Source organism: Sparus aurata, chromosome 5 (assembly GCF_900880675.1).
Source record: "Sparus aurata chromosome 5, fSpaAur1.1, whole genome shotgun sequence".
Classification (NCBI taxonomy): domain Eukaryota; kingdom Metazoa; phylum Chordata; class Actinopteri; order Spariformes; family Sparidae; genus Sparus; species Sparus aurata.
The window spans coordinates 20298080-20310205 of record NC_044191.1 but is presented as its reverse complement, the minus strand read 5'-3'; the positions used below and the strand labels follow the sequence as shown (position 1 = coordinate 20310205).

At 40.3% G+C, this 12126-nt stretch overlaps 1 protein-coding gene across 1 annotated transcript; it reads right to left on the bottom strand.

Annotated features, from left to right (window-relative positions):
* Positions 1–357: 357 nt before the first annotated feature.
* Positions 358–11922, bottom strand: fbp2 (fructose-1,6-bisphosphatase 2). The gene is made up of 7 exons (XM_030417369.1): positions 11619–11922; positions 9716–9878; positions 8191–8283; positions 7004–7144; positions 5972–6109; positions 2256–2375; positions 358–936 (listed from the first exon to the last, which is right to left on the bottom strand). Exons 1-7 carry the CDS (start codon positions 11789–11791, stop codon positions 751–753), a joined length of 1014 nt encoding a protein of 337 aa, XP_030273229.1. The 5' UTR covers positions 11792–11922; the 3' UTR covers positions 358–750.
* Positions 11923–12126: the final 204 nt, after the last annotated feature.

Here is a 12126-nt window from a genome sequence, read left to right as displayed (position 1 = left end):
TATGTCACCTCAGTGTTCAGTCTGGGCTGAAACGCAGAGCCAACAGTTAGAGCAGTCAGAGGAATGTGTTGTGCAGCCAGAGGCAGAGTTATTAAAGGGTCAGTTCATCTGATCACAGCAAAAACAGAAGCATATTTTCAACTTAAACTTAGTGAAGTGTTGTGTTCACAGCAGTGAAAAAGAAGAAACTGGATTCTTCCTGTTTCTTCTGATGGCAAACACTTATATCATTAGACTTGTTGCACAAACAAAAACGCCGCGATCAAGGATTCCATAAACATTTAGCAGTTTCTATTACAACAATATATGTTCATCATGTTGTTGCGCTATCAAAAATATCAAAACAACAATCATTTGTTTTGAAAAATGTTCTTTTAATGACTTTTGAATGTTGACCTTAATGAAACGCTGCGATTCTAATTCAGCTCTAACAAAAGACAAGCTGAAATGTACGGGAAGCTGTGGAGGACACACTTGTCATGACTGTATTTTTGTGGTTTTGTTTTCTTATCACAAGTCATAAATAACATTTTCATTCCCATGTAGTATAATTTTTCCTGAGATCTTACTAAAATGTATAGAAGTATTTCAGTAATCTTTAAGTGTTGCCAACTCAAACATTCATAGTAGTTGCAAAATATGAGCAATCCTATGAGCTCATCATTACATGTTTTACACAAAGATTCAAAGATAACTACAAATATAGAGAAATATCCGGAGAATCCTGATGTAAGATTAGCTACTGCAGCTTTACTGGTACTTCTTGACAAAGGACAGGTACTCGTTGACGTCATCAGGGGAGCCGACCACGAAGGGAACCCGCTGGTGGAGCGCTTCAGGCTGAACCTCCAGTATCCTCTGAGTGCCGGTGGTGGCGAGGCCTCCCGCCTGCTCGATGAGGAAAGCGATGGGGTTGCACTCGTAGAGCAACCGCAGCTTTATGGAAAAGATTTAAAGAAAAAAGCATTGTTATGTTTTGTTTTGTTAAAAGGGGCACTACATAGTCTTGGGGAATACAATTCAAAATCAGAATTCTAATATTTATATTATTAATCAGGTAATAATAAACCAAGAAATGTTTTTCTTTACCATAACTGAATAAACAAGGTATACAAGAAGTAAATGGTGAAAACATTTATGGTAGTACTGTAAGGATATGAGACCTGGTTGTGGAGGAGTTTTGGTTGTTCTGTTTTCTAAAAATATGTTGTCAAGTTAGCCGCGTTTAAACAGTTTCTCTTCCCAGTAGGCTGACTGACAGTCGTATTAAAACTGGAGCTAAATGTGTCTGAAATGTGAAAGTTTGGGGGTTTTACAGGCAACATTTAACAGTTTCATTTCAGAGACTACACGCCAGCATGAAGCAGTTAACTACATGTTTAAATAATCATTTAAATTTGTTATTGCCCCTCTTAAATTGACATTTACTAGTAATTAATCCCATTTCAATGCTCTGAATGTGTGTTTTTATTCTGTTTTAGTGATTATTTGCAGTTAATAAATTATTTTTATAATCCACTGTGTTTAAAACAGGCTGTACACATAAACTCCATTGTCACTTCCAGTGTGTGTCCAACATTTAACATAGATATTGAAAGGTTAGTATTTATGATCTGGATCATAATTCCTGTATTGTTTTTTTCAGGAGCAATGAGGTCAGAGAAGACTCGGCATCAGAGGCTGTGGATCGAGCTGTTATTCATTTGAATGTTTTGTAATTTGAGCATGTTAATAATAAAACACTGTAGAGAGATGTAAATAGTGACAGAGTGTCAGGTGTCAATGGGTCACAGAGTCGAGCCGCCTGAAAGAAAATGAGTGAGAGGTTGTCAGGTTGTCTGTCTCTGAGCGTTATATATCATAGGAGGAGGAAAACACTCCACCACAGAGACCCACTGTGCAGTTTGTCATTCAGGGGGTCAGTTACATACCTAAAACTGGGAGTAAACATGAACCAGCGCTTTGTTCTGTTGAGGTTTGGAATCAGGCTGGTAATCTGGACTTGGATTGTGTTCAAGTCAAAAGTTTGCCTCAAATCAGTTGGTTTTCATGTATTGTCTTCACACGGTGGAATTGCATCATGAAGTAGTTGTAGTCTTGAAGGCTAACACTGTTGATTGTTTTTTTAAGCACTATTCGTCCCACAAAAACATATTTTCTGCTTTAAAATATTCTGCTTTTTCTTTTTTGTTGTTGTTGGAGTAAATCACAATGTCTGACAATCTTGTGGTGATTTGATCAGAATCAATTTGTACCTTTCCTTTGGGGCTCTTCTCGTTGGCGGGGTACATGAAGATCCCTCCGTAGGCGATGGTGCGGTGAACATCTGACACCATGGAGCCCACATAACGAGCTCCGTAGGGGGAGCCACCATCCTGCAGGAGGCAAGGGCACAGTTTACATATTAACACGTGACTGTGGCAAAGGTCTAGTTTGCCTCCCTGTTGAATCTTCCAAGAACTGGATTTTGATGGATTGTGATCTCATTCAAAGGTTGAACCTGTGATCATGATACTAAGATCAGTGATTATTTAAGGGCCCTTTTTTTAAACACTTATTATTAAATTCCTGCAGATTAACATGGTTGGATGTACTTTCTGGAGCTCACCACAGACAAACGAGCGAAGACATTACACACAACTATCTTTCTGTTTAGAGCGCTCAGATAACTCGCTTTCATGTGCCTTTGTAAATTCCATTAAAGTGGATCAAACATAGGCTTTAAGACTCTATGAGATATGCCAGAACATATAAAACGCCCACTACAAAGGTTTTACCCACAATCTAGATGACATCTGCTGAAGAGGTCAATCACACCAATGTCTGAGTTTTAAAAAAAAAGTTAAATCTCAACAAGTGGTTTAGAAAAAGAGCCCCATCCCACAGGTCAAAGTCACGGCCTCAAAGCTTTGCTGACACTGCTCTCTCTCATTTTTTTGGAGTAATCGGTCACAAAGTACAGTTTTGTAATTGTTGTGACGTTTACCACAAATATTTCTGAATGGTTAAAATCCGTCTGCAGGGCTTGAAATGGGGCAAACATATGCTCTTTTTGTTTTTAGAGTTTCCAATGTTTCCGATACAGTTACACTACAGTGTAATATAAAGTGTAATATATGAACAGGTCACTCTGGCAGCTCGACAGATCTGCTCCGTCCAGAGATCTGAAAATCAGAAAAACAACAAACAGCAGACAGGTCAAAGTCCACCTGCAGTAGATCCACAATACATGACTGAACGACCAGAACGGGCTGTTTCAACATCACATTTTGGTTCAACAAGTGGACTGACAGAGAGTGGACAGTCCAGTTTGTGTACGTTTTATTTGTGTACCTTTAACCTCTAATACCTTTCATTTACTGCAGTACATTAAATGCCACACTTTAAAGTTCAGCACACCACAAATGAAAACAGCATTCTGTTGCCCTGACAAGAGCTTAAAGCTACGACCGGCACAACGTGATGCAGAGTCATGTGGCTGCTGAGTCACATCCCATTCATCATGAGGGTGTGTGAGTGTATGCATAGTATTTCCCAAAAACAGACCCACTTACACTGCGTAACGCTCGCAAACACACACTCTCATGGAACAAATCCAGCTGGCCTCAGCTTAGACAACGTGAAACCTCCGAAAATAAGAGAAGAGAAAATGAAAAAGACAAGAGGAAGTAGCGAGGGAGCGTGGGAAAGTTTTTGAGGGTAAAAATGATCTTCAAACTAAAAGTGGTGTTCAGGTGGTTTTAACCCAGCTTTGCAAGAGGATTTTTCACCCTAATATTTGGATATGTGTTTCTGCTTAAAAGACATCTATGTCATGTCTCTGGCAGATGGTTTAGGAAGTTATTTGTAGACTCGAAAGAAAACACCTACTGCAGACATCATAATAACTACTACTGCAGACCTCAAATTTGAAATCATTCTGCACTTCAACCCTGTGATCCTGAGTTACCTCCAGAGTTTTGTTTTAACAGCTGACAAGATGTCAGAGTCCCTGCTTTAGAGCACACCTGGTTTACAAAGGCAAGTGATCAATACCAACACTGAGATAATTCAAAAAAGTTACACAAGAATCAAACTTCCCTGTGCATGTTTCCGACAACATCTTTTTTTTTTTGCCGTTTCCCACACACACATCAGTGAGGAACGGCGCGGTCACTCCTGCATTGTGCTGGGTCATGGTGGTTATGTGAAGTGTGGCATGATGATGAGTGTTCAGATAATCAAGGGTTTCAGCTTGTAGACGATACACTGTGGCACAACTGACGTTTATTACTGATGTTATGTTTAATATTTGTTTCTTAAAAAAAAGAGCAAAAACCAGACAACTACATTTTTTTACCAGCTGTGACGATGCGTGTCGTCATGACATGATGTGGGCACGGAGACACCTTTCATCTTCAACAAAGTGATTCTGAGGACTTTTTGATTTGATCACCTCGATTGTGTCACAACTGTGAACGAAGCAGTCAGAGAAACTCAGCAGGTGTGGATTAGAGATTAAAATGAAGTCAGAATTGGAAGATGTGTACTATCCGACCTACATTTGTTTCGCATTGCGGGTCATTGAATCCCAGTTTCAATCATTCCCATTTGCCCTAAGATATTAGGTTTAAAAAGACACCATCTTGCACACAGTAGCTTCAACAACAAATTGGGGTGGACGGTGGACTGACAAAACAGGTTAACCACACTTTTGCTTGTATCAAACGAGGGAATATTTGCGGAAAGCAACACTAACCTAGGTTGAAAGTTGACCATGCAAGGATGGGTTAGCATCTTCAATAAAATTGGCACAGTTCACCTTTCTCACCATTTCCTAATTATTTCACGTCGTGTCCTACACTGCGAGTGCAACTTGATATTTCATAAAAGTGCAGATTATCGCTGCTGAAAGAATGCTGATGTCCAAACAGACTTTGCGCTCATGCTTGTGACCATGCAGGAGAAGTGCTGAGTGTGCTAGTGTGTGGAGATCAGAGTTTCCAGATGACACGCTGCAGCTTCCTGAGGAACAGCATGTTTCCTGCAGTAACTCTGTCAGCATCCTGCAGCTCAGCTGACTGGGCTGCTGCCCTTCCTCCTGTCTGATGGAAGTGTCACACTCCACTGACTGTCAATCACATGTTTGTGTCAAGATGACAACTCTTGCTTACTCTGCCTGTGGTAGCTGGTTGCATGAAGCATTTTTACTTTAATGCTTTAAACTCAAGATTTTCGCATTTAATTCTCTCAAACTGACACGTACACACATATGTCCAATCGGTTTGTTCCAGCAATAAAGCTGCACAACACACTTCAACTGTGTCCTTGTTAACTTTAGGCTATTTTATTTCAACGTCTAATTGTAAAGTATATAATCAGTTATTAATCTCGCTGTCAGGCGGTCTATTTGAGCTGCAGCGAACCATGACATCATTCAGGGCAAATGACTTCACCTGATTTTTCATTTGTACCATAAAATGATGTGAAAGTAAAAGAAGCAAACTCATGATTTTAGCCTACAAAGGCTACCAAGGACAATTTCTCTGAGGAAAAGGTATTAAAAAAAAGTCGCTTTTACTCTTAAGGTTTAGATATTTGGCAAATGCATATCTCTTCTGCTATTGGGAAAAATTAAGAAAAAAAAAATGGACTGATCTGCTGATGCCCTTTGAAACACACAGCTTTTCTTGTGCTGCCAAGCAAAAAGACCCCATGCAAAGTCATTCTACCAGAGCAAACGCTGGGTCAGGATTCACATGATGAGTGCAAGAGGCCGCTGGTGTTTGAAATCCGGCCTCAGGACTGAGCATGAGTATAGCTGCGTGTCAGCAAAATAGATGACCTGAGAGGAAACATTTCTGTTGTGCAGCTTCGGTTAGAGGTGTCACATTCAACACAACAAACACTATGTAGAACTGATCCATGTCAAAACTTTGGATCAAATTAAAAGGGAGGTTGTGAATGTTTTAATGTTTCAATACGCTCTCACCTCTGGGTACTTCTTGTGCTTGAGGTACTCGTTGATGGAGGGGTGGAAGTACTTGGCGTAGCCCTCGTTAAGACTGTAGATCTTCCCCTTCTGCTTGATCTTCACGTTCCTCTCAATCAGGATGAACTCACCGACGGCCTGAGGGACACGAACATAACATTAAAGTGGGATAATCCCTGCTGGAGCATGCCACTAGACTTTATTCACTGAAATAGCTCATGGGGCAGAGAATTTAAATTCAATTCATTACAGTTGGATTTGATTTAAATGAAAATGGAGCGAAAGAGAGGTTTGTAAAAGATGTTTAAAGGGACACACAATGGAGTCAAAAAAACAGGCCAAAACATTGCCATCATTAAATTCTGCATATCGTGACATCAAAATGCTTTGTGCTAAAATCCTTATCTAAATTTACAGGGAAAAAACAACCCAAATCTACTTTGGAGAGAGTTTAGTCTGCAAAATACATGTTCCTTACTATCACATGAGTTCCTGGTTGGTGAATTGCATCCTTGAACATGGTTTCCTTAGGTTCCTATATTCATAACAACAAACCCGCCCACTTACAAAGCACATTAATCCCTTTTATACTATAATAAATAAAGCTGCTTTTCCAAAGGCAAATCCCTGATCATCTGTTGTTGCCTCTGAGCCAAAAAAGAAAGTTGTTTTTCTCCTTGTAGATTTCTATTTGTGGATACAATATCTTTATACTATAATGAGTTATACACTTTCTTATGGGTTTATACAAGGGTAGTTAAGATGGCTCACTTTCTGCCAAATAAAAAAGGGATTTATGTGTGTTTACAGTCCCCTTACATCCCTGATAGCTAGGTGGAGGAGCTCTGTTCAGCACGGATAAATGACTGACAGGATGATGTGTTTGCCCAAATAAAAGTAGCTATACAGGGCAATAAAAACATATACCAGTAAAGCGTTTAAGCAAGTGTAGAATACTGAATGAAGATGACACAGTCGAGAGTATGTCACTTCCTGTCAGTTCATCAACTGAAGTGAGGATGATGTACTCACTGGGTCCAGCATGAAGAAGTTGAGCCCGGCGCCGGTGCTGAGGGCCACCAGGGTGGCGCTGCCGTACAGGGCGTACCCTGCACAAACGATATTCTTCCCTGGCTGCAGCGCATCTTTCTCAATGGGCTCCCCCTCTGATTCCTGAACAACCCCATGGGAGAAATAAAACCATCAAAGAAGAAATCAACAACAGTGGTAATCCTACAGACATCCGTTCCTCAGACCCATCTGACCCAGTAGTGTCTGTTTTATGGACTGTATGCAAAAACTTGGAACAAAAAGGGTTCAATGATCAACAATAGAGAGAGTGATACATGAGAACAATAATATGAAGGGCTATAACTTAATCATACTTTCTATATCTATATATTTTTTACTTTCTATACTGAACCTGTCTGAGAAAGTTGCATTTATTGCATGGTTTCTCTGTTTCTCAGGCCAATAAAACACTGTAACTCTGCAAATGATTAAACGACTCCCTCTGGATGCAGTTCAGGGACCAGAAATCTGGATTAACTAGACAACAGTGCACCCGTGTGTCTTCATTGTGTTATTGCATATTTAAACTGTGTATTTAGACTCTATCCTGTCATCTAATCATAAAACTATTCTGACACTCATGTACTCATGTTTCACACTAAAGTGTGATGGGTGCAGTTATGAGTCATCATTATCTTTATTACTGAAAACCAGAGAAAATAAGGTTTAGAGAAAGTTAGGGCTGGGCGATATGGCCTTATTACAATATTCTTGGGCGATATCAAAACTCACAATTTCTTGATATTTTTAAATATCGAAAGCATTTCATGAATGCTAGGACTGGCCAGTACTTCAGCCTTTTGAATCTGAAAAATCCCAAATCTAAGAAGATACTTATCTTATATCTTGTTTGATGCTTAGGTTTTTCTTCTTTTTGTAGTGTATTAGTCAAATTGCATAAAATGTGACTGATCCTTCTTAATGAAATACAAAAGTTTAGAGGTGTGAATATTTACAATGAGCCATAATCCTAAAAGTACATCACAAGTTCATCACTGATTTGTATTAGACAGTTTTTTTCTGCAGGGTTTTTGTATATCTTCCTTTTTACAATACATGCTTTACCCATTCATTACAGTTAATATGAACAAAGAATATTCCTTCCAGTTCTTGCATGGTTTGTGTATGTTCACAGAGGTCAGACTCACCCGTTTGTAGATGGCAAATATGGTGCCGATTGAAGCCAAGCAGTCGATGTTACTGGAGCCGTCCAGAGGATCGAAACAGACCACGTACTTCCCCTGTGACAAAATAAAATCAAGAACTAAATTGAGAAATGTCTTGTAAAAAAAACTGTCCATTTGAACCGAAATAGAAACAAGAGGTATTGAAAATATCCTCTAATAAGAGTCCGTCTCAGATCTTTATAATCCAACATTTATTATGTCCTTTTATCTACAATGAAAATCATCATCACTATCAGGCTCTACAAAGAGATAGAGGAGTGGCAAGAAGACCTTTACACTGCTTCCAGTTGTTAGTTGTGGCTGTGGATCAAATACTAATTTACAAGACTCAATTCTGAATAATTCATGGGTTGTCTAGTCCACAAGCAGCCAGGAGTGTCATTCAGTATGCAATATTTATTTAAAAGGTACAAGAGGACAGTGTGCTAACACATCAGGGCAGAAATCAAGTCTAAGTGAACTGTTTAATTCAACAGAATTGAAAAAAATAAAGAGTTTAGTAATAATAATAATAATAATAATAATAATAATAATAATAATAATAATAATAATAACAAATTAAATAATCACAGATTGTCACCCTGGAGCAGGGAAGGTGGACCTAAATGCATTAGAGGGCAGGCAGGAAATTGGATGAGGTTTTACTGTACAAAAGACTGGACTTAAATACACACTAAACTAACAAGGGAATGAGGCGCAGGTGGAGTGAGGCGGAGAAACAGGTGAGGGAAATTAACAGAAAAACCGAAAAACAGGGAAAAACTCAGGAAGGAGGGGAGGGCTGATGAGGGAGATGCAGGTGTGGAGGGAAAGCAGACTGGGGCAGAACTCAGGTAACATGGCTGCATTGATTTAACAGATAGAAGACAGGTGTGGAGGGCAATACAGGAAACTGAAAGAAAAATGTCAAACATTAACCCCAAAACCTGGAAAACACAAAAACAGACATGCAATGAAACTAAAACGACAGGACCATGACTGAGATTTTGTCATTTGTTAATCGGTTTGTGGATTCTTTGGTAGCTCGTCTGGTGTAATCCAAGTCTAGGAGCACCAGGGTCCCAAATTGACTTGAAAAAATACTTTATTTACACCCTCAACGCACAGTCAAGCTTGTGTACCCACTTCTAGATGTGCTACCACTTTTTGCTAAGCAACTGTAGAGGAGTTTTCTGCAAAAAAAGGGTGAAATAACATATTTGTAAAAATCCATCTGTGATCTCAGGGAATCTGGAGACTAATTTAATTTTTTTATGTTTTTTTTGCAGTCCCCATCTCCTTCACTTGTTTTGAAGAACACTGTTTCGCTGCACTACTAAACTTACACCCGACTTTCCATCGGCATGGGGTTGAGTAGATCAACTTGTGAATTAAAGGTGTTTTTTCTACACATAATTCCTGCCTGATGCCACAAAAAACACGAAATAAAAACCCAGCATCCATCATTCTGCAGCGTTGTTGTCTTCCTCAGCACACAACCACTCACCCTCTTGTCCTTGGGAGTGATGATGAGCTCTTTGTTCTCCTCGGACACCATGCAGCAGGTGCCGTAGGAGGCCTGCAGCATGTTGATGACCAGGTCGTTGGACAGCACATCCAGTTTCTTCACATCGTCTCCTGTCACATTCACCGCGCCTGCCAAGCCCTGCCTGTGTGGACCAATCAATCAGCAGCACACACGCAGAAATCTTTGATTGGAGACGTTGATAGATACCAGTGCAAGGATGTACTCAGTCACTTGTGACCGTCAGTTATCTTCATTTAGTTCCAAACAATGTTGATTTGTGTCAGTGTGTGTGATTTTACTAAATCACCTTCTTTGTGAGTTGGCAGTGTGTCAGTAAATCTCAGGGAACACTTACTATACGTTCCCCCATTTAGCATTAATATAAACATATAATACATACTTTATAACACTATAATGTGGTGGGTTGTATGTAAAGTGTTGTGGTACATGGTCTTTAAAGGGACAGTTCACCTAAAACTCAAAAACATATTTGTTCTCTTACCTGTAGTGGTACTAATCCATATAGTCTGTTTTGGAGTTGCCAGGTTTCGGAGAAATCTCCCGTTTAAATGTCTGTCTTCCCTCGAAGATAATCCACAGACCTTTTTATGAGGAGTTTAGTGATGCAACTATTTTCTAGAAGCCCTAACCGTATCACCGCTCAAAAGGAATCGTACATCTACTCATAGACGAGAAGCTCTTTCTCGTGACAGCAAGGGATGTAAACATTAAAAGCGTCCTCCTCGTCTGATCTGTAATGTTACATAACTTGGTTAGCTTAGTTAGCTAGCCTCTCGTCCATGAGTAGGTGTAGTGAACGGTGTGAGGGTATAATTCAGTAGAAAGAAAATACACTTACATGAAATTCCACAAGTAGAGTGCCATCTAGGTGCATCATATGTAGGAGAAGGCAGCCAATATCTTCAAAACTTGGCAACTAACATCAAAGTAATATAGATGGATAAACAGCACTACAGGTAAGAGGGGAAATATGTATTTATAGTTTCAGGATGAACAGTCCCTTTAAGGGCTGGTGCCATCCACTTTGTCATTCACCTCAACAGCAGAATCAACTTACTGTATTTTCAATGTTTTGTTGTGCAAGGCTCAATTTAGGCACAGGGCTGTGCAAAGATGTCAAGATTTGTATGCAGGCTAAAAGGCAGTTTTGCTAAAAAGACCTGACTCCAGTGAGTCAGAAATCTCACACATTGGCCTCTTAGTTAATTCATATATTCCTCCGGAGCACTGACTCCCCTCCAAGATCAATACCTCTAAACAAAGAGCTGGTTATTGCGTTAACGCTTAACAAATCAAAAAGGTGGTGCAATCATAATTCTCACAATGTTATCTCCTGCTAGACATGACACTGAAAAAAAGCTGCATAATCCTGTATCATTTCCAGATTAGAGTGTTGAAATGTACCAAAAATCACACAAAGCTCACTGTCTTGCTCATAATACAGAAGCACAAAACAATCAATCATATCAGCAGTATCGGCTCTGTAGCTCACTCCCTCAAGGGGTGTATGTGTGAGTGCTGAAATTTGACAACTCCTACCCTCAAGTCACTCTTGGCTCCTAAATCCACTGTGGGAGTGAAGCAAAATGTCAGACGGCCACCTTCGGCATGGCATTGAATTCCTGAACCTGCTGCTCTGCAGCTCACCTTGACCTCTGACCTCTCCATGGAGGGATTCAACAACAAGTCTTACAAAGTTCAATTAGATATCATCAGATTATCATTTGTATAAAAGATCAAATCTGGTCATTAGTCTGTTTAATCACAGATATCTATCAATATATATGAGCCAGTAATGTAGAGGTGGATATCTGCTGTATGCTGTTTATTAATAAGCCTATTCCAGTACCTCAGTACTTACAGGTGGACCAGGCCCGCCTTCCGCACAGCAGAGGAAATGGCTTTGATGGCAGTCAGCATGGCATTGATGAGCTGGGTCAGCTCACCAGTCGCCCCCTTAGCCTGGCGGCCGGTCTCGATGACGAACCGGGTCAGGGTCCATACGTCCGTGTCAAACGCCGACTGGTCCGACATGTTGCGTTCTGTTCCTCCTGGTGGGCAGCAGATCGGGTAGAGGACAGAGAGCAAGTGAGCGACCTCATTACCAGCCAAGTCCTTTTCATACCCAGAGCAATGAAGACAAGCCAGGCGATCTATTTGTGTGTGCAGCCGAGTGGAAGAGGGCGTGTGTGTGGAGATGAGTGGGGGGGTGTCAGGTGTCAGCTGTAGAGACCTGGCATCCTGCACTGGACAAGCACTGTTATTCATCGAATCAAAAGGTTACAACGTGTAACTCAAATCTTGGGGAACAGCAGAGCTTTGTGCATGAACCTGAGAGCAGTCTGTGGTTATGACAAAAGTGTAACACC

Coding starts and splice junctions, on each gene's coding strand:
- fbp2 (XM_030417369.1), bottom strand. CDS start 11,791: ATGTCGGACCAGTCGGCGTTTGACACGGACGTATGGACCCTGACCCGG. Junction 9,879..11,618: donor AAGGCGGGCCTGGTCCACCT/GTAAGTACTGAG, acceptor TGGTCCACACAG/GCAGGGCTTGGCAGGCGCGG. Junction 2,376..5,971: donor AGCACAAGAAGTACCCAGAG/GTGAGAGCGTAT, acceptor TGCCTCCTGCAG/GATGGTGGCTCCCCCTACGG.